At 42.9% G+C, this 22,167-nt stretch overlaps 1 protein-coding gene across 1 annotated transcript in view; it reads right to left on the bottom strand.

Annotated features, from left to right (window-relative positions):
* Positions 1 to 141: 141 nt before the first annotated feature.
* Positions 142 to 22,167, bottom strand: part of SS18L1 (SS18L1 subunit of BAF chromatin remodeling complex) — a 28,617-nt gene continuing 6,591 nt past the window's right edge. The window contains exons 2-11 of the mRNA XM_090065127.1: positions 21,741 to 21,817; positions 18,693 to 18,777; positions 16,212 to 16,356; positions 9,169 to 9,366; positions 8,485 to 8,649; positions 7,254 to 7,355; positions 6,657 to 6,749; positions 2,971 to 3,090; positions 2,558 to 2,685; positions 142 to 2,315 (exon numbers count right to left, since the gene is read on the bottom strand). Of these exons, the coding sequence (XP_089921253.1) occupies positions 2,289 to 2,315; positions 2,558 to 2,685; positions 2,971 to 3,090; positions 6,657 to 6,749; positions 7,254 to 7,355; positions 8,485 to 8,649; positions 9,169 to 9,366; positions 16,212 to 16,356; positions 18,693 to 18,777; positions 21,741 to 21,817 (1,140 nt within the window). The 3' untranslated portion in view covers positions 142 to 2,288. The remainder of the gene's footprint in view (positions 2,316 to 2,557; positions 2,686 to 2,970; positions 3,091 to 6,656; positions 6,750 to 7,253; positions 7,356 to 8,484; positions 8,650 to 9,168; positions 9,367 to 16,211; positions 16,357 to 18,692; positions 18,778 to 21,740; positions 21,818 to 22,167) is intronic.

The raw sequence follows: 22,167 nt of genomic DNA, 5'->3' as shown, positions 1-22,167 counted from the left end.
TGCCGTTATTTCTGAGCAGGCCCCAGCTGGGCGCCTTGGCTGAGCAGCCTCTAGCCCCCCGCCTGTCCCTGTCCCGCTCGCTGCCCCCCAACCCCGGAGTCCTCCATGACCATGCAGGAAATGAGGCAACAAGGCAACAAGACGAGTCCAAACGCTGGCATCACTTTGTTCCACATCGATACATAAAAATGGACAGCACATTAAATAAACGGGCTGTTATTCGCCGTTAGAAATCTTTTAACACCCCGAAAATCATGTATAAATTAGGAAATAAAATGTACAAACTATTTCCAAAGTGCTCTTTCAGATACAGTATATACACAACATTCAAGAAGTTCTTAATGTAAGACATTGCGGACCCGATGTCACGTTGCTGCTTTGCATGGTGTTGTTAACTGTTGCTCGTCTTTTCTCTGCACTTTCAAAATCCACGTAAAAAGCCATCTCCCAGCTGGAAAGGAGTCACTGTGGTCTTCTAGCTATCTGTCAGAGTAACACCTATGGAGAAACAAAACTTACTACTTTTTTTTTTTTCCTTTTCTGTCCTTTTCTTGATACTTAAGGGTTGTAGGCAAACCATCAGCAGGAAGGAAGAGAAATGAAGACCAACTCGAAACGTGAATTCCATTTCCTTGATCAGCAATGAGAAGTGCTTCTGTAGCAAGGGCACAGCTTGAACAACATTTAATAAGAAGCTATTTAGATATCCAGGCATAAAGTTAGCCTTTCCTGGCAAAATCAAAATGTAAAGTATGACATCTATATCGGTAGGTCTTAGCTTTCAGAAGGTAAAATCTCCACAATGTAAAAACCAACAAACACGCCAATTTAGACAGAAAAGGAAAAAAACTCGATAGAAGGTATAATTCAACTCTCTAGAAGTTCCAATTAATTTTAGGCTAGTATTTGCATTTAAAAAAATACATGGGACATACATTTTGGTCACTTTAACACTTTAGCCACAGAGAAACTGTTTTATCAATTTGAATGTATCATCATTTTTATGAAGCATTAAACTGAGTAAGAACTGCATTTTTTCTTGTTCATATCGGCTTTTAACTACCATTGTGCACATACAGTATTTCTCAGTTCTCCCTCTATAGATTTTCCTCTAACAGCTGAACCTATTAATACCCTTTCTATACGCATAATAGATGTTCCCTTTAAACAAAAATGGATTTTTCACACCGATTCTGAATTATTTCTATCAAACTACAGTAGGGAAAAGTAAAAGCAATAAGGAGCTGCAGAAAGTCAGTTCCTGATGATTTATAGGTGTAATGCTTTCTGGAAAGTGTAAAGGCGGCAGTGGAAGAATCAGAAATGAAAAGGGCAACTAACCACCTGCTTGGGAAATTTGGCATGAACCAAAGTGTGCTATAAAATCTGGAATAGTGTATTTCAGACAGAAATTTTGCCAGTTTTTTTCCTAAGCCAAGCACGATATGAAGCAATATTGATGTCTAGCAGACTGACAGATTCCAAAGCTCCCTTTTATTTTTTTGTTCATGATGATACATACCTTGCTTTACGTCTATGCATAAAAGGTGCCTCTAGTGATTAGCATTTTCTTGAATATGGGTTTTGATCATCTTTCTGTACCATTTACTACAAAAACGTGGAATAGTATATAGACATATTAAAAGAGGTGGGTATTTAGGCCTTGTAACCATGATACAAATTTGCTGTGCAGAGTATCTTCAGCCAATTAAATATTATTTTAGTTAGCTTTGTTTTCATTTTATAGCATGGATATTATCTCAATGTAAAGAGCATACCTGTCCCTTTACTTTAAAGTGGCAGAAATAAGAGCCATGGATTTCAGAGGCTGGCATATAAAACAGGTAAACTGCAATACATCCAGTGAAACAAAGGTCTGTAACCTGTACTAGGATAACTGCCTGAGCACAGATGAGACTGTCTTAGTATTTTCCTGGACTGCAGAATCTCCTAGCTATTTTCCAGAACTGGATGCACAGAACTGTGATCAAATGACCCCTAAAGCTATTCAGAAACATCAAGAATGGGGAGGGATGTGGGGGGGAAACAAACTTCTGCATTGTAATCAACATACAGTACTAGACACAGCACCAAATATCAAACCATTAAAGCATTGTCTTGTTACCAGTAGTGCACTGCTTCATATCCAGCATGAAATGAACACTGTTCACATACAGACGCTGCTTTGTGCTAAGGGATAACCAACATATTACAATGAATCAGCCTGTACATCCAGTTCAAAAGATGGATATACTATTGAAATGAATCTGACACAGGAATATGTCCCTTTATTGCTGATAGTTTCCATATTGGCCCTGTTAAAAATGAAAAAATAAGATGCATTAGAAAATATAATTTCTTAGGTGGACATACAGGGAGTTGGGAGAAACGGTTATCTTTTGGCTCATGAAACTTGACAGGCTCACTACTGAACTGCCAATGCACTCGCACAGGATCCTCCAGTCTGACAGTGGATCTAGGTCTTTGAACTCAGAGCTTTTCTTGTGCACAAGATAAGGCCACATAGCTGTTTATGGCAGGAATCAAAGTAATTTACCTGCTCGTAGCCATAAGGCCTCTGTTGTTGAGCAGATGGTCCTGTCTGAGAAGCTCTATAACTTCCATACTGCTGCCCCTGTCCCTGTTGGTAGCTGGAATACTGTGACGAGGCTCCCTGTGCAGGACCTGAGAAAACAACAAAATTTATCACCAAAGTTTTATTTACCAAGGGAAAGCCTTGTGGTTAACAGCGCACAGGTACACCCGCTATAACCGTAGTCCAGTGTGGATACGCCAAGCCAACTTTTTAAACCATTTGGCTAAGATACTAGTAAATGTATAGCTGTAGCGGCACAGAACTCAGTGCAGGCTGCAAAATCTATCAGAGTAGCTGGGTAAATATCTGCCCTACCCCAACACATTTATATGAAAGCTTGCAAACACAAGACCTGACAACAAATGTTTCCTTACCATATCCTTGTTGTTGTCCTGGGTAGCTTTGCTGATTTGGATACTGCTGCTGTGAATACGTTTGCTGTTGTGCAGCTCCCTGTTGGTATCCTGCCTGTTGCTGGCTATACTGAGAATTTCCTAGAGAGAGGAGGAAGGCTTTAGTTTATCTGTAGGCAAAACCGCTGTCCTAGGTTTGACTGCACTGAAAAGAAGTGATAGCAACATGTTGATATGAAACCTAGGAAAGAGTATTCCTTTACAATCAGTCTCCTCCTGTTTTTAACTAATCAGAGATCAGAGATGTATTTCTCATTGTTATAGTCTATTTGAGGGGGATATGGTGCAAGCACATAATATTCCTTAAGGAATGAATGGCCATCTGATCTCGCTACATCCCAAACACCAGCAGCTCCCTTTTCCTCAATTTTAAATATCAGCCCTCCATTAACCAGATATATAAATGCTTAAAATGTAAAAAAAAAATTTTTTAAAAATCCTTTGAACAAAGCACAATAGATTTTCTTTGAGCACATTATTAAAAGACTCCAATAATCCAAATGTAAAACATACTGATGTCAAGAGAAGAAGTCTCTCCCAGCAAAAGGAGAGTTGAAAGTTTCTCCTTTGGCTAGGTGACTGGCAGGTAATAAACCAGTGGGTCACGGGGCTGAAGATTTCTCCCAGATCGCAATGGGTCTGTTAAGCAGGGAGCAGAAATTCTTCACCAAGTGGAAAAATCTCCCAACAACCTTCTCATATTCACATCTGAGTGTTTGGGGACTTGGTCCTTCTGTGTTCTTCCCTCACCTGCACTGGAACAGCCCTTCTCTAGATAAACAAAACACCCAACGCTGTAGCAATGCCAGGATAGAGAAGCCTCAAACAGGGACAAGAGAAGGTATGGATTGTCAAGAGCTCTCTTCCCAAACATCAGAAAGGAGGAGCTGGCCTTGTTGGCCTTCTATTTTTCTGTTTTAGAGAAAATAATTTCTCTCTCTCAAAAAGCAGCTCAGTCATTTAGAATTCACAGAACCAAAGACTACTCTCAGATACACACTGCAACTCCCATATACGTCAATGGAAGTGATGTATTTACCTTTGTAGCATAACTTGATCTATGAGGAGCAACTTAGAAACAGGAAACTAGTCTGTATATGTGATCAGCGAGAAAGCAAACTTCATTATCACGCTTCCATGGGGTTATTTGTAAAATGCAGTTGCAGGCTAAAAAATAATGTGATATTGTAGAAAAATATCACAATGGGTATCTTGATAGATATCTACTAAAATGACTTAGAGTGCTTACCATTTTAGTTGTATTCTGTGGGATGCAATGCATTTTCATTTCTAGAATGTATTTTAAATCTGTTTTACTCTTTGGAAAGGGATTTTGCTTTTCAAAAACATGCAAAGTGCACTGTCCTTGATTTGCAGTTGGCTGATATGCAAATATGCATATATTCCATTTCTTGTGAAGCTCACAGCAAGTCAGAACGGATCAAAAAGAGCTGTTTATCAGTCTACATCTCTGAACATACAAATAAAAATCTGCTCCAAAATGAATAACTTTCTAATCAAAAGCCCTCCCAGAGATAAGAGAGCAGACTCAACATTAGGCTTCCCAAGTAGCTCTCAGTTAATAATGACCTTTATTCATATTTTCACAGAAAATAAGGTATCTATTTGCTATTGGTACCTGTTATTTTTTATTGAAATTGCTAAAAAACTTACATGGGAAATCCAATTTGCGATATCCTGAAATAACAAAATGAACTGAGGCTTCACAGTGGTGTTTCAAACTATTTCTCTCCACAAAGGTTCAGACAATGGGATCATTAACTTGTCTGAAAATTCTCCCACTCCTTTCTGGAATAAACATTATGACACTTGCTATGCAATGACTAATTTAGCATTACATACAAAAAGAAAAAAAACCATCTCTGGGTAGCATTTAAGTAGCTAGTAGTAAGCAGTAGATACACAATACAAAAATGAAGTCTTCCCAAGCAATCAGCATGGGGAAAGTCTATGCTGTGACAAATGAATGACTGGCAAAAATCACACTGGTGGTGATTTAGGTTCCTAACATTCACTGGGAATTAGGCATCTCACATGCCTTTTAAAAACTCTTTCCTGTACAATTATTTCTCAACTCCTCTGGCATGAATATACAGATTTTTGTATTATATTACCTGTGCTCTGAATGGCCAAAAATAATGCCTCCAGCAAAAGATGCCTGCAGCTTTCTCCTTCCACTAAACCCAACAAACACTGACATTTATATGAAAGTGAAAAGCAGTAAATAAATGCCATTGCAGGGTAAGGCACTAGTAGTGCTCTTACCTGGTCTGTTTAACCTGTGGCATTTTGTAAGATCTTCTTGGTCTGTCTATTTATGTGCCTTGTAGTTGTCTTAGTGAGGGTTTGGAGTGGATGACCGTATAGGGATTTATAGGGACCTTCAGGTGAATAGCTGCTTAAGAACACAGGAATCTGGATACGATGGCCTGGGAGGCCCCTTCCAATGCTGTGGCCAGTACAGTGATGAAGGAGAAACGGCAGGTCTTTTGCTATTAACAAACTCTATGACTTGTTTCCTTTACTCCTATCTCTCTCCTCTTTTACTTTTCCTCTTGGCTATGTAATACTTAGCAAGCATCATACCCCCAAATAACTCCTGTATATTTGTGTTTCTTTTTAGTTTTGAAACACAGTGAAGCATAAATATTAGTTATTCAAGGGAGAACAGCTTTCTTGACCATTACACATTTGAATATGTAATTATGCATTTGTTAAGAACAACTTGACAATGGTTCTTGTTAATGCAGTAACAACGATGGGATCTGGTTCTACAGCCTTTTCTTATTTAGGTAGTCCCTCTTATCTAAATAATGGGTTCCTCTTTACAGTATGCTTCTAGCTTTTCTCAGAATTTGCTGTACTTGCAGTTTTTAGCATCACCTGAGAACTCAGAAACACTCAGCCTTGTTTTGTTCTCACTTACAAGTCTGAAGCTACATTCATATAAGACTTTAGGCCATGGTTTACACAAGATGTCCAATGAGTTGAACAGTCAGAATGAAAACAGAGGCTCTGAAACTAACTCCTTTCAATTTCTTTTTTCTCAGCTTAAAAAGTTTCCACTTACAGCCACCAGTTCTTCCTGCTCTCAACCAGTTTTTCTAAATCCAGCATGAACTTTATTTTCCCATCATGACCTTTGACTTTAATTAATAATTTAATAGCAATTGATTTCAACTCCATTTAAAACCACACAAGAATTTCTTATAGCTTATTTTCTTAAGAGTGGAGTTAATCCCGATATTCTGATCACTATTTTTTCCCTACAGTTATTTTGTCCACTGCTATAATTCCACATTGTTTGACTACACCTGCCTTGCTATTAGCAAGGGTCATTTTTTGTTGTGCACACAAGGTGTATGTATGAACTACTGCTGATTCCCAAAAGGCTGCATAGTCATGGCAACATTGCTATACTGCTTAAAGCTGTTATGCCCAACTACATTCTATTTAATTTTGCTCTTTTGAATAATGTGCAGTTTAGGAGAATCTCTCAATCTAGGAGATAAACAACCCTTAATTCTGCAGAAATTACATAAAACAGTGTTTACATTTTCCCAAGTATAAAGTACATATGTGGGCAAAATCTTTGGTTTGCACAGATTACCAATATATCTTCTCACCTCCTTCATAGTAATGTTGTGTAGAGTCCTCAAACGACCTGTCATAGCTCTGCTCAGTGTAGGATGACTGCTGATATGCATAATCACTATGACCTGCAAGAAACAGAGAAAATGGAAAAGGTTCATCTGATCCATGCATAATTACATGCCTTTATATATATAAAATATGTATTGCACACTATGCATACACACATATCGACTAAAAGTCGTATGTTCACTAATTAGGCCAGAAGCAGCAGAGAGCTCTGAAGAAGGCTAGCATAAAGTGGATAAGCTGCTGATGAAAAGGTTATTCATTTGCTATGTCTGAAGCAGTACTTCATGATTAAAGGGGTGGGGTACCAGTGCACGTCTGTCCTCTTTTCAGCACACAGTTTGCATGTTAAGAGGCTGCAATGATATGGGTACACAAACCTACGTACAGTGGAGTGGGACCAGGATTTTTTGGCATGTCAGGTTGGAAACAAATCTTAAGTGTACAGTATGTTTGGTTTATGTTAATTTCTCTTTTATCGCTTGGAGGTGGTAGTTGTGCAATTCCACACCCTACCAGGCTCTGTTGCATCAGTAGCAGTTACTATTGCTCAACAGAATTACCATCTGGATAATATTGCTGGTTCATAGGCTCTGACGAGCCTTGTCCATGGCTGTACTGTTCACTGTAATATTCCTCCTGCCCCATGTACTGTTGAGAGGAACCTGCAAACCACAAGAAAAAAAAAAAAAGAGAGTGCGCAAGTGTGCATATTAAGCGAGCCATAAACATAAGCAATGCTTTTTCATAAGCAAAGTATTTTTGGAGGGGACAATTTGTTCATCTGAAGAAATCACTGAGCTTTACACATTTAGAGCCGTGTCAAAAATACACTGCTCACAGACCAAGAAACTAGCTTTCGGTAATCTCAGAAAGAAGTTAGATTAAATTAGAGTAGTTTCATAATGGTAAAACACCTAGATAATGACACCAAAAGTGACAAACAATTAAACTGTTAATCTGAGTCACTAAGCGGCAGAGCCATCCCTAGAGGTGTGGGGGGCCCGGGGCATATCAGCCCATGTGGGGTCAGGGGGTGGCGAGTGGCTGGAGTGTGGACTGGCGGGGGGCCCCCAAGCAGCTGGAGCACAGAGCCAGCGGCATGCAGCAGCCATGGCAGGGCCCGTACGGTACTGTCTGCAGGGACCCCCAAAGCGCGGGGTCTGAGGCAGTTGCCCCAGTTCACCACCCCCTAGGCATGGTCCTGCTAAGTGATATAAAAAAGGATATGGATACATGGATAACACATGAATAATAATATAGTTAACATTAAATACCTTAACAGAGGTATTTGTTAAAAAAATAAAGGTTAATTAACTTTCTATTTCAATCAGCCTAGCAGTTTCATCAATTTGTGTAACTGTTTCCAAGCCATCTTTCAGTCAGAAGGGTTATAGTTACCCTTTGGGATCTTCTTTCTTAGCCTACAATAAAACTAAACTTTGTTTTATTGCCAACCTGCAGTCTCCTTTGCAGAGACTTCTTTGTTAACAGCGCACTTGGGATCTAATGGCAAAGCCCCCTAAAGAAAACCAAAGGACTTTCCTAGACTACAATGGGTTCTGCATCAAGCTCTAGTCATTTTCTTTATGGAGGCACTGTCACTTCCAAACCACAGAAACAGAAAATGGTGAACATACAGCTAGACTAAAACTCCACTGGCATCCTACCCTTATCTCTCCTGCTTTGGGATTGCCTCTTTGCCCAGTTCTCACTGGGGTCCTCCCTTCACAGACTGTTCCATTTTTGTTGCCTGTTTACCTCTCCCTTAAAACAGTCCAGTAAAAGGCCTACCTTGCTGTGAAGCTCTGTAGGGACCCATGGGTCGCTGTCCCATCATGCTGTTGCCTTGGTTGCTCTGACTCATCATGGCAATGGAGGACTGTCCTTGGTAATGTTGGCTCCCTCCTTGTGCTGAATTATAATGTGACGTTGCCACTTGTTGGTGCATCATGGAGACTATATAGCACATAGATAACAATGGTTTCTAAAGAGAGGTCATATTTCTCTCCTTGGTCCCCTTGAAAATAAGCTAAAACCCTCAGACAAGTTAATGGCTTCTATTTCCATCCTAGTCACACTGTTAATTTTCCATAGGAAAAAAAAAAGCAAATTGTATCCATTGTCTCAGTGCACATACTTCATTTTTCTATTCTTTCATCTGAAGCAATATGCTATTATATCACTTCATACCCGTATGGGTCTTTAATCCACAGCTCATAGAGACTTGCTCATAGGCACTGTGGTATGGGGCTAATGAAGCTTGGGGACCACTATGTCACGTAGCCAGTACAGTGATGTTTTCAGTAGGGCATTTAAAAATGCAACCCATCTCAATGAATAACAGAAATTCACTGCTGCAAGAGAACCGCAAGTGTCTTGTATGAGGAAATTAATCTACCTGCATTTTTCATTCCTTCTCTAATCAACTTCAACCAAGTCCTTTCAAACCCAGCAGAGAAGGAGAAGGAGCCTTACCTGGGTTAGACTGCATGTTGATATTTGTTCGAGAAACATAATTGCCTATTGACCCCTGGCCTTGCATTGGCACGTTCTGAGATGCAGGCACTGTATGGCTGTAACCAGGCCCCGTGGCATGACTGCTGACAGTCATGCTCAAGGAGGTGGTGGGCATGGTATTCTGGCCTGACTGCTGCATAGACACATGACTGGGACCTAAGGGAAAGCAAAGAAAGCAGCAAGGAACGTTACTGAAAACACACAAAGTTCTGCAAGCCTTCCTGCAGTGACTGTTATTGTACCTAGGAATGAGGGGGGGGGGAAATCAAATGAAATCAAATTCATTGTGCCAACAGTCACAAAAACGAACAATTCCCCAAATTCCAACTTCTGGCCCTGCTAATTACAAACAGCTAAAACGGCTGCCTAGCCAAAGAGCTAAACTGGGCCTCAGCCCCAGAACCAAACTTGGGCTGAAAGGAAAACAGGAACAGATTTTGGAGCTGGAGCCCTACAACCAGAAAGCCTCAACAGCACGACAGAAAACAGCTGTAACATGCAGTATGGTTGGCAGAGTGCCAGGTGCAGCCTCAGACACTACCATTAACCAAGGACTCCCAAGGTCCCAGCCCCTGGACATCTCCGCCGTTACTTGACAACTGTCAGCTTCTGCCTCCTTCTCCATTGCAAGCAGGGAGTTCCCACTCTCCTCACCCCTTCTCACACACAGGCTGTTACTGGAAGGACCCAGCAGTGCCTCCGTGTTGCCAAGGCATCCACAGAACATCTCACAAACCGGCTTTCTCGTCTGCTGAAGTTTAAAAGCACATGACCAAGGATGCAGGGACTCTGCCATCTCACAAGCCATGGGGGAGAGGCATCAGCTTTCTTGGCAGGAGCACAGCAAAGTCCCATAAAGGGAGGGCGAGGGGGAGAAGTCCCAGCAAGCCCCCCATATAAGGAGAGAGAAAGGGGGTCTATCAAACCTCATTTGAAGGTGGAAGGAAAGAGAGGGCACGATGCATTCACCCACCCCCTGCTCTGCAGCTGAGATATCCTCTTCTTCCTCCTGTTCTCCTTCCCTGTAACAGCCCAATTGCCGATAACCCACATTTTCTGAGGAGGTGTTTTCCAGAACACTATGATAAACCTTATTTTGTTGTGACCCTGTTTCCTCCCACACCAGTCCACTACATGGCCTTGCTTCTCCAGAAATCCACCCCTGCCCATGAAATTCAGTTCTGAGGATATGTTGCAATAATACCCAGACAACTGGGACTGCCATAGCAGGACACTATGTCCTGGCTTCACTGATTTGCTTTCACTGAGCTCTGTAAATCAAATCCAAAGCCTCTGTCTTTGTATTGGGCCTAAAGAGAAAGAGGGAGTTTCACACAGCCTCGTGAATCCTCCTATAAACTAAGAGTTTTTCCTCAGTGTACTTCCAAAGGTTCTGGGTTACCAGCCCTGCCCTTTTGTAGAAGCAGAGCTAGTGTTTTCCTAGTCCCCACACATTTCAGGGGTGCCTCCACAGCTCCTTGCTGAGGTGGCAACACACAAACTGGCCTGATTTCAACTCTTAAGATCAGAGATGGGGATAAGAGCCACCAGCCTTCCTTTCCTGTAGGGGGTTGCAAGAAGGAGCCTTGTGGCTTCACGCAACCTTCCAGCGGTGTAGGGGTTTTACTTGTACTTGGGGTCACCCCAGTGATACAGCTGATTTTGATATTAAAACACGTTCTAAGTTGTACAGAGTTAGTCACAGTACGAACAACTGTGCTGGGGGCTGTAAGCAGGGACCTAATCACCCCAGGGTGTGCTTAGTTCTATTGCCATTACTTCAGCTGAACAGAATCAGGTCCCTGTTCCATACCCATTATCACTTTGGGTCCTTTCAAGTCCCATGCTTTAGAAAGGTAGTTGTATGTACTCTGTACCATTTCAAGGTACTGTTGCAAGCTCATTTGCAGTGGAAGACATGCTGTTCCCCAAATAATAGAGCAATATGTTGCACTACCATCACAATGTTATTTTAAGCTATTGTTATTGGTTGAATTTATAACCTGAATGGCATTTTAAATATTTCTGTATACATTTCTTTAATTATTCATAAAATATTTATGAATATTGAAATAAGAACACTTGTAGATCGCTGTATTTTCCCTTAGAGAAAGTGGGGGCCGCATTCTCAGCAAGTGCAAACAGACCTAGCTCTGCTGAAGTCAGTGGAACCATGCCAAGTTATTGTACCAAAATATGATGTATGTCTTGCTACAGTTACGCATGTGTTGTACAGCTGATACTTGTTCCTGAATGAAACACAAGACAACATGGCATGTGAATGAATAACAGAGGCAGTAATCACTTTGAGTGAGAGCACTTCTGCTGAGGGTGCTTACAAATTCAGCAGGCTTTGTCGAAGATAGCATTACTTACAGTCTTTTCTCAAAGCCCTAGCTCCCAGGTTTGTAGGGCTACTTATGAATCTCACCCTCACTTAAACAGATTCTCTGTAACTAATGGCTGTGGACAGAAACTTGGAGACGTAATTCTAGTGCACTTAGGGAATGGTCACATGGTGATCCATGATAAATGCTGAAGGCTGGCAGAGCCAGTTGGTCCTAAAAGGTTGGGAATCACTGGGTTAGTTTGAACACAGCCACGTTCACAAGCTGTTGTTTAAGCTAGATGGTCCTGGCTGGGGAGCCAAGGCATAAAAAAAACCCTATTCTGGTTGGCATTTGAAGACTTATTTGAAATGCTAGTGGTTGTTTCTGTCCCCCTCAACCAAATCACTGCACTTGGCACCCTGGCTGGCAGTCTTAAGGAGGATGTCAGGGACTGAATGAACACAGAAACCTGATCTTCTTTCTAGAGCTGATTCCTTCTAAGAATGACCAAGGATGCTGCTATGGAAGCTGGCACTGCTGACCCTCCCTCCTGTGCATTACCTTGTTTAGTTATGGGCGTCATTCTATATTGCTGTCACTTGACCACTTGCCACAAATGCCAGAGCTCTCATTCTGAGAACTGCAGCCTCCTTTGCATACCTAGTTTGTGACAGATACTGCTGTAAGTAAGTTTGTCAGTCACAGGGGACATCTACGCCAATGATGCTCAACCAGGGTGCCATGATATACAGGGGTGCCACGAGATCCTATTAACGACGCCACACAATATTAGCACAGTTAGGTGTGCAAACATCTACATGCGATTCACATGTTAAACCCAGATTTCAAATAGAAATCTATAGTGTCCAAAGCATTCTGACCTGTTGTGGTCTTTCAAAGTCTTTGCAACAAAATAACTGCTCTATTTTTCCATTATCAAAAAACAAGTAAAGATAAAAGCCTGCATTTTCCAAGGGATGCCTTGAATCTAAAAAGGTTGAGAACTACTGGGCTACACAGTTTCATAGTTTCTAGGGTCGGAAGGGACCTGAGTAGATGATCTAGTCCGACCCCCCTGCTATGGCAGGAAACAATACTGGGGGTCAAACAACCCCAGCAAGATGTTCATCTAACCTCCTCTTAAAACCCCCCAGGGTAGGAGCCAGGACCACCTCTCTTGGAAGCTGGTCCCAGACCCTAGCCGCCCTGACCATGAAGTAGTGCTTCCTGATATCTAGCCTAAACCTTCCCTCTGCCAGCTTGTGACCGTTATTCCTGGTCACTCCTGGCGATGCTTGGGGGAACAGGGACTCCCCCAATGCCCGCTGATCCCCCCCTGACTAGTTTATAACAGGCCACTAGATCCCCCCTCAGCCTTCTCTTGTGGAGGCTGAACAGGTTTGGGTCCCGTAGCCTCTCCTCATAAGGCCTGCCCTGCTGTCCCCTGACCATGCGAGTGGCCTCCTCTGGACCCTCTCATGCTGTCCACATCCCTCCTGAAGTGCAGCGCCCAGAACTGGACGCAGTACTCCAGGAGCGGCCTGACCAGTGCCGCACAGAGGGGGAGGATCACCTCTTTGGACCTGCTCGAGATGCATCTGTGGATGCACGACAAGGTGCGGTTGGCCTTCCTGACTGCCTCCCCACACCGCCGGCCCATGTTCATCTTGGAGTCAGTGATGACCCCCAGATCCCTTTCCGCCTCCGTGCTGATAAGAGGGGAGTTCCCTAACCTGTAGGTATGGTGCCGGTTGTTCCTCCCGAGGTGCATCACCTTGCACTTGTCTGTGTTGAATCCCATCCTATTCACATCCGCCCACCCTTGTAGCCTGTCTAGGTCTGATTGAAGCCTGATGCTACCTTCTAGTGTGCCCACATCCCCCCACATCTTAGTGTCATCAGCAAATTTGAACAGGTGCTTTTTACCCCCTCGTCCAAATCGCTGATGAAGATGTTGAACAGTGCGGGCCCAAGGACCGAGCCCTGCGGAGCCCCACTGCCCACGTCCTTCCAGGCTGAGAAGGACCCATCCACCACCATCCTCTGGGTGCAGCCCTCCAGCCAGCTGGCGACCCAATTGACTGTGTGGGCATCGACACCACAGCCCCCCAGTTTCTTAATGAGAACGGGGTGAGAGACAGTGTCAAAAGCCTTCCGGAAGTCCAGGAAGACTATATCCACTGCTACCCCTGCATCTAATGATCTGGTAACCTGATCCTAGAAGGCCACCAGGTTGGTCTGATGGGACCTGCCACTGATGAACCCGTGTTGGTTGCCCCTAAGCATGCAGTCCCCAGCTGGCCCCTCATGGAGGTGTGCCAGCATACTTTTCTCAAACAGCTTGCCTAGGATTGAGGTAAGACTGACTGGCCTATAGTTTCCTGGGTCCTCCTTCCTCCCCTTTTTGAAGACTGGAATCACGTTGGCCCTCTTCCAGTCCTCTGGGACCAACCAGAGCACCACGAGTGCTCATAGAGCCGTGCCAGCGGTCCTGCAATGACCTTGGCCAATTCTTTAAGGATTCCAGGGTGGAGATCATCTGGGCCGGCTGACCTAAACACGTCCAGCCCCTCCAGAAGCCCCCTAACTAGTTCCACACTAACCTTTGGCCCAGGTGTGCCTCCCCTGGGGCCCGAGGGGGGCCCAGCAGGGAGGTGGCTGTTCTGGTCCCTACTTAGGAAGACGGAGGCAAAGAAATCGTTAAACGTTAGCTTTGTCGTCTGGTGTGTTAAGCAAGGGCAGGATTGCAGCATGTCTGTGCTAGCTGAATCTAGCAAGCAGAGACAACAGGAGCAGTGAAGATGATTCAGCATGGGCTGGAGCACATGATAGGAAGCAGAATACATACCCAGACTCCCTGGAAGGCTTGTGCTAATATCTGTGCCACCACACCTTCAGTGCTACTGTTACTCACAGGCAGACAAGGTTCTTTGGTAAACCTAATCTCTTTTATTAGACCAACTCAAATAGTTGGAAAAATTCTTCATAGTGAGCTTTCGGGCACAAACACCCTTTGTCAGACTGAGGGTCTGTCAGGCTGCAGATGCTGTGTGCTCTTTCTGGGTGGAGTGGTAAAGCAGCCAGAGGCCAGTACATATGCAAGAAAGCCAGTCAGTTAAAATGTAAATTGAGGTGGTCAGTAGGTGAGAGGCAGGTTGGGGGGAGGAAGGGAGAATGAATGTAGCTGTAGTCATAGGATGAGACACAGCTACTGTCTGTAGCTACTGTTATTCACACTAGCTAGTTTCAGTTTGCAAAAGTATGTTATAATCAGACCTTCGTTTTGCTGGGAACTTAGCTGAGTTTGCACTAGGGTTGTCTTCTTGGGACAATACTGACTGGCACTAACCAGCTGCTCTGCTGGAATTCTCAGCAGAGAGCCTAAGGATAAACCGGGGATGGAGACGGAGCTACCCTCTCACCCCCTGAAATCTAGTCACGGCTGGCACACTTTGATGAGCACTGCCACAGTCCTTAGTGTTCCCTGTGCTGTGGCTAAACAGAAGGCTTCAAAGCTGCCAACTGGGACCCTTCCAATCAGCATTGAATTCACACAGAAAATGTAGCGAAAGAAAATCAAAAACAATAATGAAAATGGAAATTCTTAGTAAAACACAGCAATCCTTGTTAGTCGAAGAACCTTACAACCAGGAGGCCCAGAAAAAAAAAAAAAAAAAAAAACTTATGAAGGTCAGAACTATAAGCTGTAAAACTATCCAAAGGAACAGTCTCAGGCAGTGGTTTAAAGGGAAACTGCCAACTTGCCCACAAGTCAGCTAAAAAAAAAAAAAAATCAAGGAGTAGTTTCCTAGCTTGCACCTGCTCCTGGGTCATTTCAGCATCGTCTGAGGTTTTACAGCCACATTTTCCTGTTTTTAGAAAATGAATTTCTCTTCTCTATCACTGGGAAACTGGGAAAAGATGCACACGAACAACACCAGAAAGATGCAACTGTGAAGTGGGAAGTGTGAAGATACCAAATGTTATCAAATACGCAAAGTGAACAAACTGAAAAATACAAAAAAAAGTCCCTGTAGTCACTTTCAGTTAAATTTGTCTTCAGTGTTTGGGGGGGGGGGGGGGGGAAATCAGACAAAATGTTAAGTTGATAGTTTCCCCTTAAAGAATATATGCCAATTATCTGGTCAGGTGGTACAAGATTTTTACACTTCTCTAGAAGAACACTGATGCTACTCCATTTTATTTTTGAAAAGGTATTAGAAGAACTTTTCAGTATAAAGGCTTCATCCAGAGTCTGTGGCTCAGATGAGCAATCTTCAGCCTGTTTATCTCACCTAACTCACTGGGACTGACTGCCTGTGTGCAAAATACTTACAGTATGCAACCCAGTGTATTTTTATGATCAAACTCATTATGATGTTTAATTATTAGGCATATTTTAATTGGTGATACTCATGACACATTTTTATAACATGTTGTTATTTTTTAAATTTTCCCTCTAGAGAGATATTGCGTGGCCTGGAGCCCTTGCAGACCCCATGAAGCAATGTCAATTATAGCCATTTTGTGAATATTTCAGCATGTGCCTGAAATTCCCATATGCCTGAAGGTGAGTTACAGAGCTGTAACAGACCTCTTCTAAGTATATTCTGCATTAATGATGTTGTTGCCAGGCAACAGGAAAGCAGCACAAAGGGGAACAGCGCTCACCATTGCTAATCTGACTCTGCATGAGGGAGGAGGGAGGAAGGCCTGTCCCAATCGCATCGCTGAGATTGCTCTGTGAATGGAGGGACTGGCTGGATGCACTCTGAGTCATTCCGCCTGGGCCCAAGTTCATGTTTTGCGTTGGCGGCTGCAAACAACAGGGAGGAGAAGCAGATTTTTAGGTTTTAATTAAAAAAAATATATATATAGCTATATATATATCCTTCCACCCTTCCCAAGCTGACATGACTATGGCTGCAAACGGACTCAACCAAAAATGCACTTCCACATCTTGCAGGCCTTGGGCTTGGTTTTGCAAAAGCAAGTACTCCTTTACGTATTCCTACCAATTGGAAGTCAGCCTGGTACAGAGAGGCCAGTAAGAGACCCGTACCCCAATGAAGTCAAGGTGTACAGCAGGGCTCAGACCTCGGGCTGGCCCTTCTGTGCTTAGGTGAGCTTCATTCTAAGCTAGCAGGCTTGCTAAACTCAATGCAAGCTAGCAGGCTTGCTAAAGGCACAAGCAAAGAGTACTCACACGTCAGGGTTGGGTGGGATGAATGTGGATAAAGCAAATCATTAGCCATGGCATAGTGCACAAAGCTGCCACTTTCTAAATAGATTACATTGGCTAGAAACTCACTGCAAAATATTAAGCCATAAACACAGTGTCTGATCCTGACAATTTTACTTAGACAAACTTTCATTTAAATCAATGGGAATGTCCCCTGAATAGCAGCACCGGATCTGACCACAAGCAAAAAAATAAAGTTGTTCAGAATGACTTCAAGAAGCAAGGATTTCTTAAGCTGATATCTGTTATCGGACCACCTGCATAGCTGGGATAGAATTAGCCAAGTTTCGAGTGCAAGACACTCCTCATAATTCTAGTTCTAGCCTCATTTATTTAAGCAGTAAAAGCCACATTAGTGAAAGTAATCTTGATGGCAGCCTGTAATGAACAACATGGAGAACAGAACTTTGATAACGAACGACTCTTCAATCTAGCAGGCAGGGATGACAGGATCCAATGGCTGGAAGCCATTGCCGAACAAACTCCTACTGGTTATGAGGCACAGTTTTTTAGGTAATTAGCCTTTGGAACACCTTACCAAGCAGTAATTCATTCTCCATTGCTGAAAATTTAAAATCACTTTAAATCAAGATTGGAGGGTTGCGTTTTTTGTTTTTAATAAGGATCTGCTCTGGTTCAGTTATTCCAGGGAAGTCCTATTTGCAGCATTCTACAAGGGGGAAATCTAAAGCAGGGCTGTCTAACTTCTAGGAGGCTGGGGGCTGCAGGCTGTACAGGCCACGCCAGCGGGGATCATGGGCTCCTGGGTCACACACACCATGAATGCCCCCCCATGTTAAACTACACGCCAAGCCCTCCCACCCCCACTGCAACACACCCTACCGCTACTTCAATTATCCTGCAAAGATGTTCCCCCCGCCACCACTACACCAGGTGCCCATGTGGGTTCCGCACTGCACTGTGCGCCTGCCCCCCACATTACTGCAGTGTGCGCCATGCAGCCCTTGCCTCACCATCAGCATGCTGCGCTGCGCTGCACCGCCTCCCTGGGGTGGGCACAGAATCGGGAAGCCAGAGGAGGGAGGGGGAGTGCAAAGAATCTGGCTGCTACTGCAGCCAGAGCAATAGTGGGAATCACAGCTGGGCAGGATCTCTCAACCCTTTCAGTTGGACAGCCCTGGGTGAGATGATCCTAAACAGTCTGTTGTGGCAGGCAAAATTACTGTAAAGTCAGGTGACTGCAGAAATGCATCCTAGGCCATCCGCAGGTCAGAGATTCCAAGCTACGTAAGCATTAGACATTGACCCTGCCTCCACCAGAGTCAGAAAAATCTTGTTCACGTCATTGGTGAAATATCAGACCCTTACGCTGGGCTCATCACCACAGCACCTGCTTGGCTTGCAGGGAAATAGGCAGGTAATCTAGGTAAGGGTATTATTTAATATTTAATCCTCACTGAGTAAAAAAAATAAGGATTAGTACTCTGGGAGCTTTCAAGGCTAAAAGCAGGAGCTCTGTACCACTAAAAAAGGGAGCCTCTCAGCTTCCCAAGGGGATAGACAGAATTTGTTTCAAGCCTTGGGAAGTCCTGTGATATCAGTCCTTAAATTAATGGCATCTGAAAGTGCACAACAGCCAATTTTGCTTAGTTAGAGATTTATAATAGGACATGTTCAGCCCTCTATAATGGATTCATAATATTTATGCATTTGATCTACAGATAAAGGGCACGCCAGTGGGGATCAAGACCGCCAATCTTGATTTTATATAAATAAAAGAGGGAGAGGTTTAAAGTATTTTATCCTCTTAGGAAGTCTACTGAAATCCAGAACCCTTTTTAAAAAATTGGGTCTATAAGACTCTTATTAACACCCTTTTTTCCAATCAATATTTAAACAATCATTTCTTTGTCTCAGTAAATATGCTTATTATTAGTATTGGTACTTACAGCAGGAAGCAACGACTGCATGTTCTGGTTTGAGTCTGCTATTGTTGCCAAGTAAACCAGATTTCTGTGCAAGATTTGTTGGTATCTATAAGATAAGGGGGGCAGAGTTTATTTCATAAAATGTTAACAATATCTAAAAATCCTACTTCATGAATTCACTGCAACCTTGTCTTTGAGCCTTCAAATCCTCAGTAGGTGTAAGTTAGCCACTCTGCTTCCATCATAATACATAACAACCATGCTTCCATCATAATACATAACAACCAATTCTGTGCTGTCCTTAGTTTCATCAGAATCTGTCAAAGTACTCAATATCCATTTTACAAATGGTTAAACTGGAGGAAGTAAAGAGATACTGAAAATGCACTGAATGGTTGGTAGACACAGGAACTGAGCCTTGGAGTACTGACTTCCAGTCCTCTGCTTTAATGATTAGCTATGGGGCCTTTATTTCCTTTATGCCCTAGCAGTGTATACAGATTAAGCCCCCGCAAACAAAAAAGTGTTTGCCCTGTAAGCAAGCTCAGGAGAACGCTGTCTTTTTACGACTGAGCAGTGCCAGTCACTGAAACCACGTGAAACATCCATGCTTCCTCCCCCAAGTAAACTTGAAAAGGTTGGGATGAGGAACGGACGGCAACTCGAATGAAATACTAAACGCTGTGCCACTGAGCAAGGGGAGAGCTAAACTTTTAGAAGCAGGGAAGGCACCAAGAGAACAAAAAGAGACATCTTTTTAAACACAATTTCCTGTTGGTGGGGGTTTAGGAGAAAGAAGTAGGAAAATGAAGCCAGAATGATGACAAATGAAAACAGGGCAAAGGAAGGCAGAAGCATGGAGCTGAGAAGGTAACAGAACACCTCAACTCTCTCTCTGTTTAACATGATCTGCGCAGAACGCTTACAGTTTTATCTAGTGCTCCAAATCTTTGGTGAGTAAATCACAGTGAACAAAGTGAATATTCACCTCCTGCTGAAAAAGACTGAAATCTCCTGTGATGAAGTATTGGCAAACATACATGGCAAACTTCTCCTCTGTTAGTAAAGCACTGGAACAGGTTACCCAGAGAAGCTGTGGAGTCTCCATCATGGAGGTTTTTAAGACCTGGCTAGAGAAAGCTTTGGCTGGGATGATCTAGTTTGGGACGCTCTGAGCAGGGAGCGGGAACAGATGACCTCCTGAAGTCCCTTCCAACCTTAGTTTTCTTGGCATTTTCTATGATTCCCTCTTACATTTTCCATTTTAAGAGACCAACAGCTTTCTTGCTGGCCCTTCAGCTTGCCCAATCCTGTGGCAAGTTTGCTAGGTTTTCCTGACTCAGCTGCAATCCATTCTTCCAGCAAAGATGCATGCCGCTTTGATGATTAAGACTAGCAAGTAGTAATGTCAATTAATAAGCCCATATCCATCATTTGTATGCAGAGTTCACCAAAATCTTTGAGAAATACAATTTAACCCTTTTTCTGATAAAACTGTTATTAACTTTATGTGAACTAGAAAATAATTACCTACCAGCACTGATACTTAACTCCTGAACAAATGGTCCCATAATCCTAAATTCACACTTCTTTATAATTACTTTTGTAAATGATGCGTTAAGATTATTCTAAAGCCTCATCATTACTTCTGTGAACTCCAGAGCATACGGCATTACGCACAGACCTACTGTTTTCTGTCACTGTGCCTGTGTAGCATCTGTAATGAGAATTACCTGCACTTGCCTCATAACAGGAATATAACCCTTAAGAAGAGACTCCAACTTTCATTTTTATATAGGAAAGACTCCCTCACTCACCACACATGCACACGTGTGAGAAAATGCCCCATCATTCAGTAACAGCTCAACCCCTGGGGTTTTGCTTGTATCATGAATGCAAAATTGGGTCTAAAAAGTGACTTTAAAGGAAACACTACTCTTCTCCAGTCAAAACACCACATTTGTCACTATTCGCTTTTCCTTCCTCAGGTAAGTACGTGGGCCCAATCCTCATCTGATCCATGCTTGCTTTGAATGGGAGTTCTGCACATAGAATAATTCAGAGGGGGGGTCAACGTATATTTCCGTGTTTCACTTTTGGCAGTAACATGGCCAGGAAGAAACTGGGGGTGATGGTAGATAAGACACTCAGCAGGAGCCCACAGTCTGATGCTATCACAAAAAAATAAGCAAATGAAATGTTGGGTTGCATTAATAGAGGCACTGTATACAAATGGTGTGACACGAGGGCAACACTTTACTTGGCACTGGTTGGGCCTCAGTTGGAGCACTGTGTCCAGTTTTGAGCACTAGGTTTTAAGAAGGATATAGAAAAACTGGGAAAGGGGGTACATGAGAGCAGTGCCAGGAAGAAGATGGGCAAGTACTCTTCTGCCGGGCCGCAAATGGCAGGCCACTGGGCAATGGGTGGGTACCGTAAAGCAAACTTCAGTCAAATCTCACGAACAACTTCCTAACTGTAAAATCAGTAGGGCAATGAATGGAGACTCCTTCACTGGAGGTTTCCAAGAAGAGCTGACCGGGCATCTACCTGGTATGGTTTAGGAACAGCAAACTTTGCACCTACCTGTACAGGGGGTTGGACTAGATGAAACTCAAGGTTTCTTCTAATCCCTTGATTCTACGATTCACTTGATGTTTTGAGTCAGAACTGTCACTCTCCTTCCACAGTGAGGGACACAGAGAACGTGCATTTACCAGGCACAAACTATTATCAGTTTTACTTTTTATTTGAACAAAACTACTGATACAGCATTGCTGCTAATTTTGAAGACATCTCTCACTCTCTCCCACCACTTCCCTTTGCTTTTCGTGTGGTTTTTCCTTTTTTTTAAAAACGACACCGCTCAAAAAGCCCAAGGGTGAAACATTAAAATGAACAAACAAAAAATGTTTTTGTCCCAAAAGCAATTTAAATCTGTTAATACATAGTAAAGCCAAGAAAATTAGCAATCCAAGCACTCTTGCCACTGGCAGGTACAGAACACCGTTCACAACATTCTTCGTGGTAAGAAGCCTGGGAACAATCTTTAACGTTAATAATACTCACTGGGTACATTCTGCCGTTTTGCCTTTGCTCTGATAGTCCATAATACACTGTATTAAATGATGATTTTCATCTAGCATCTGGATAAAAAACAAAGCATCAAAAGACATGTTACTATAAGACTGAAATCAATCAAGTACTGCTGTAGTTTTCTTGTTTCTGTAATATTCTGCTTTCACTCGTTCTTATCTTGTGGATGGTTCTTTGTATATATTGTTACCTCAGGTCATTGTAAAGTGCCTAGGCTGGAAATGGAATATTAATACAGAATCAGATCTCTCCCAACTACTCCCAAAAGTGAAATATCCTTATTGAATGTTACAAGGAAAACAATCAAGTCAGGATGGGAGGTCTCCAGCTTGTGCTAATCTGGACCTGGAACTATTCCACCTTGTATCTGAACAGGAATAACAAAACAGAAAAAATGATG

The sequence above is a fragment of the Crocodylus siamensis genome, chromosome 10 (assembly GCF_052110815.1).
Source record: "Crocodylus siamensis isolate JL-2025a chromosome 10, ASM5211081v1, whole genome shotgun sequence".
In the NCBI taxonomy this organism is placed as follows: Eukaryota; Metazoa; Chordata; order Crocodylia; family Crocodylidae; genus Crocodylus; species Crocodylus siamensis.
This window is presented reverse-complemented; position numbering and strand designations above follow the sequence as displayed.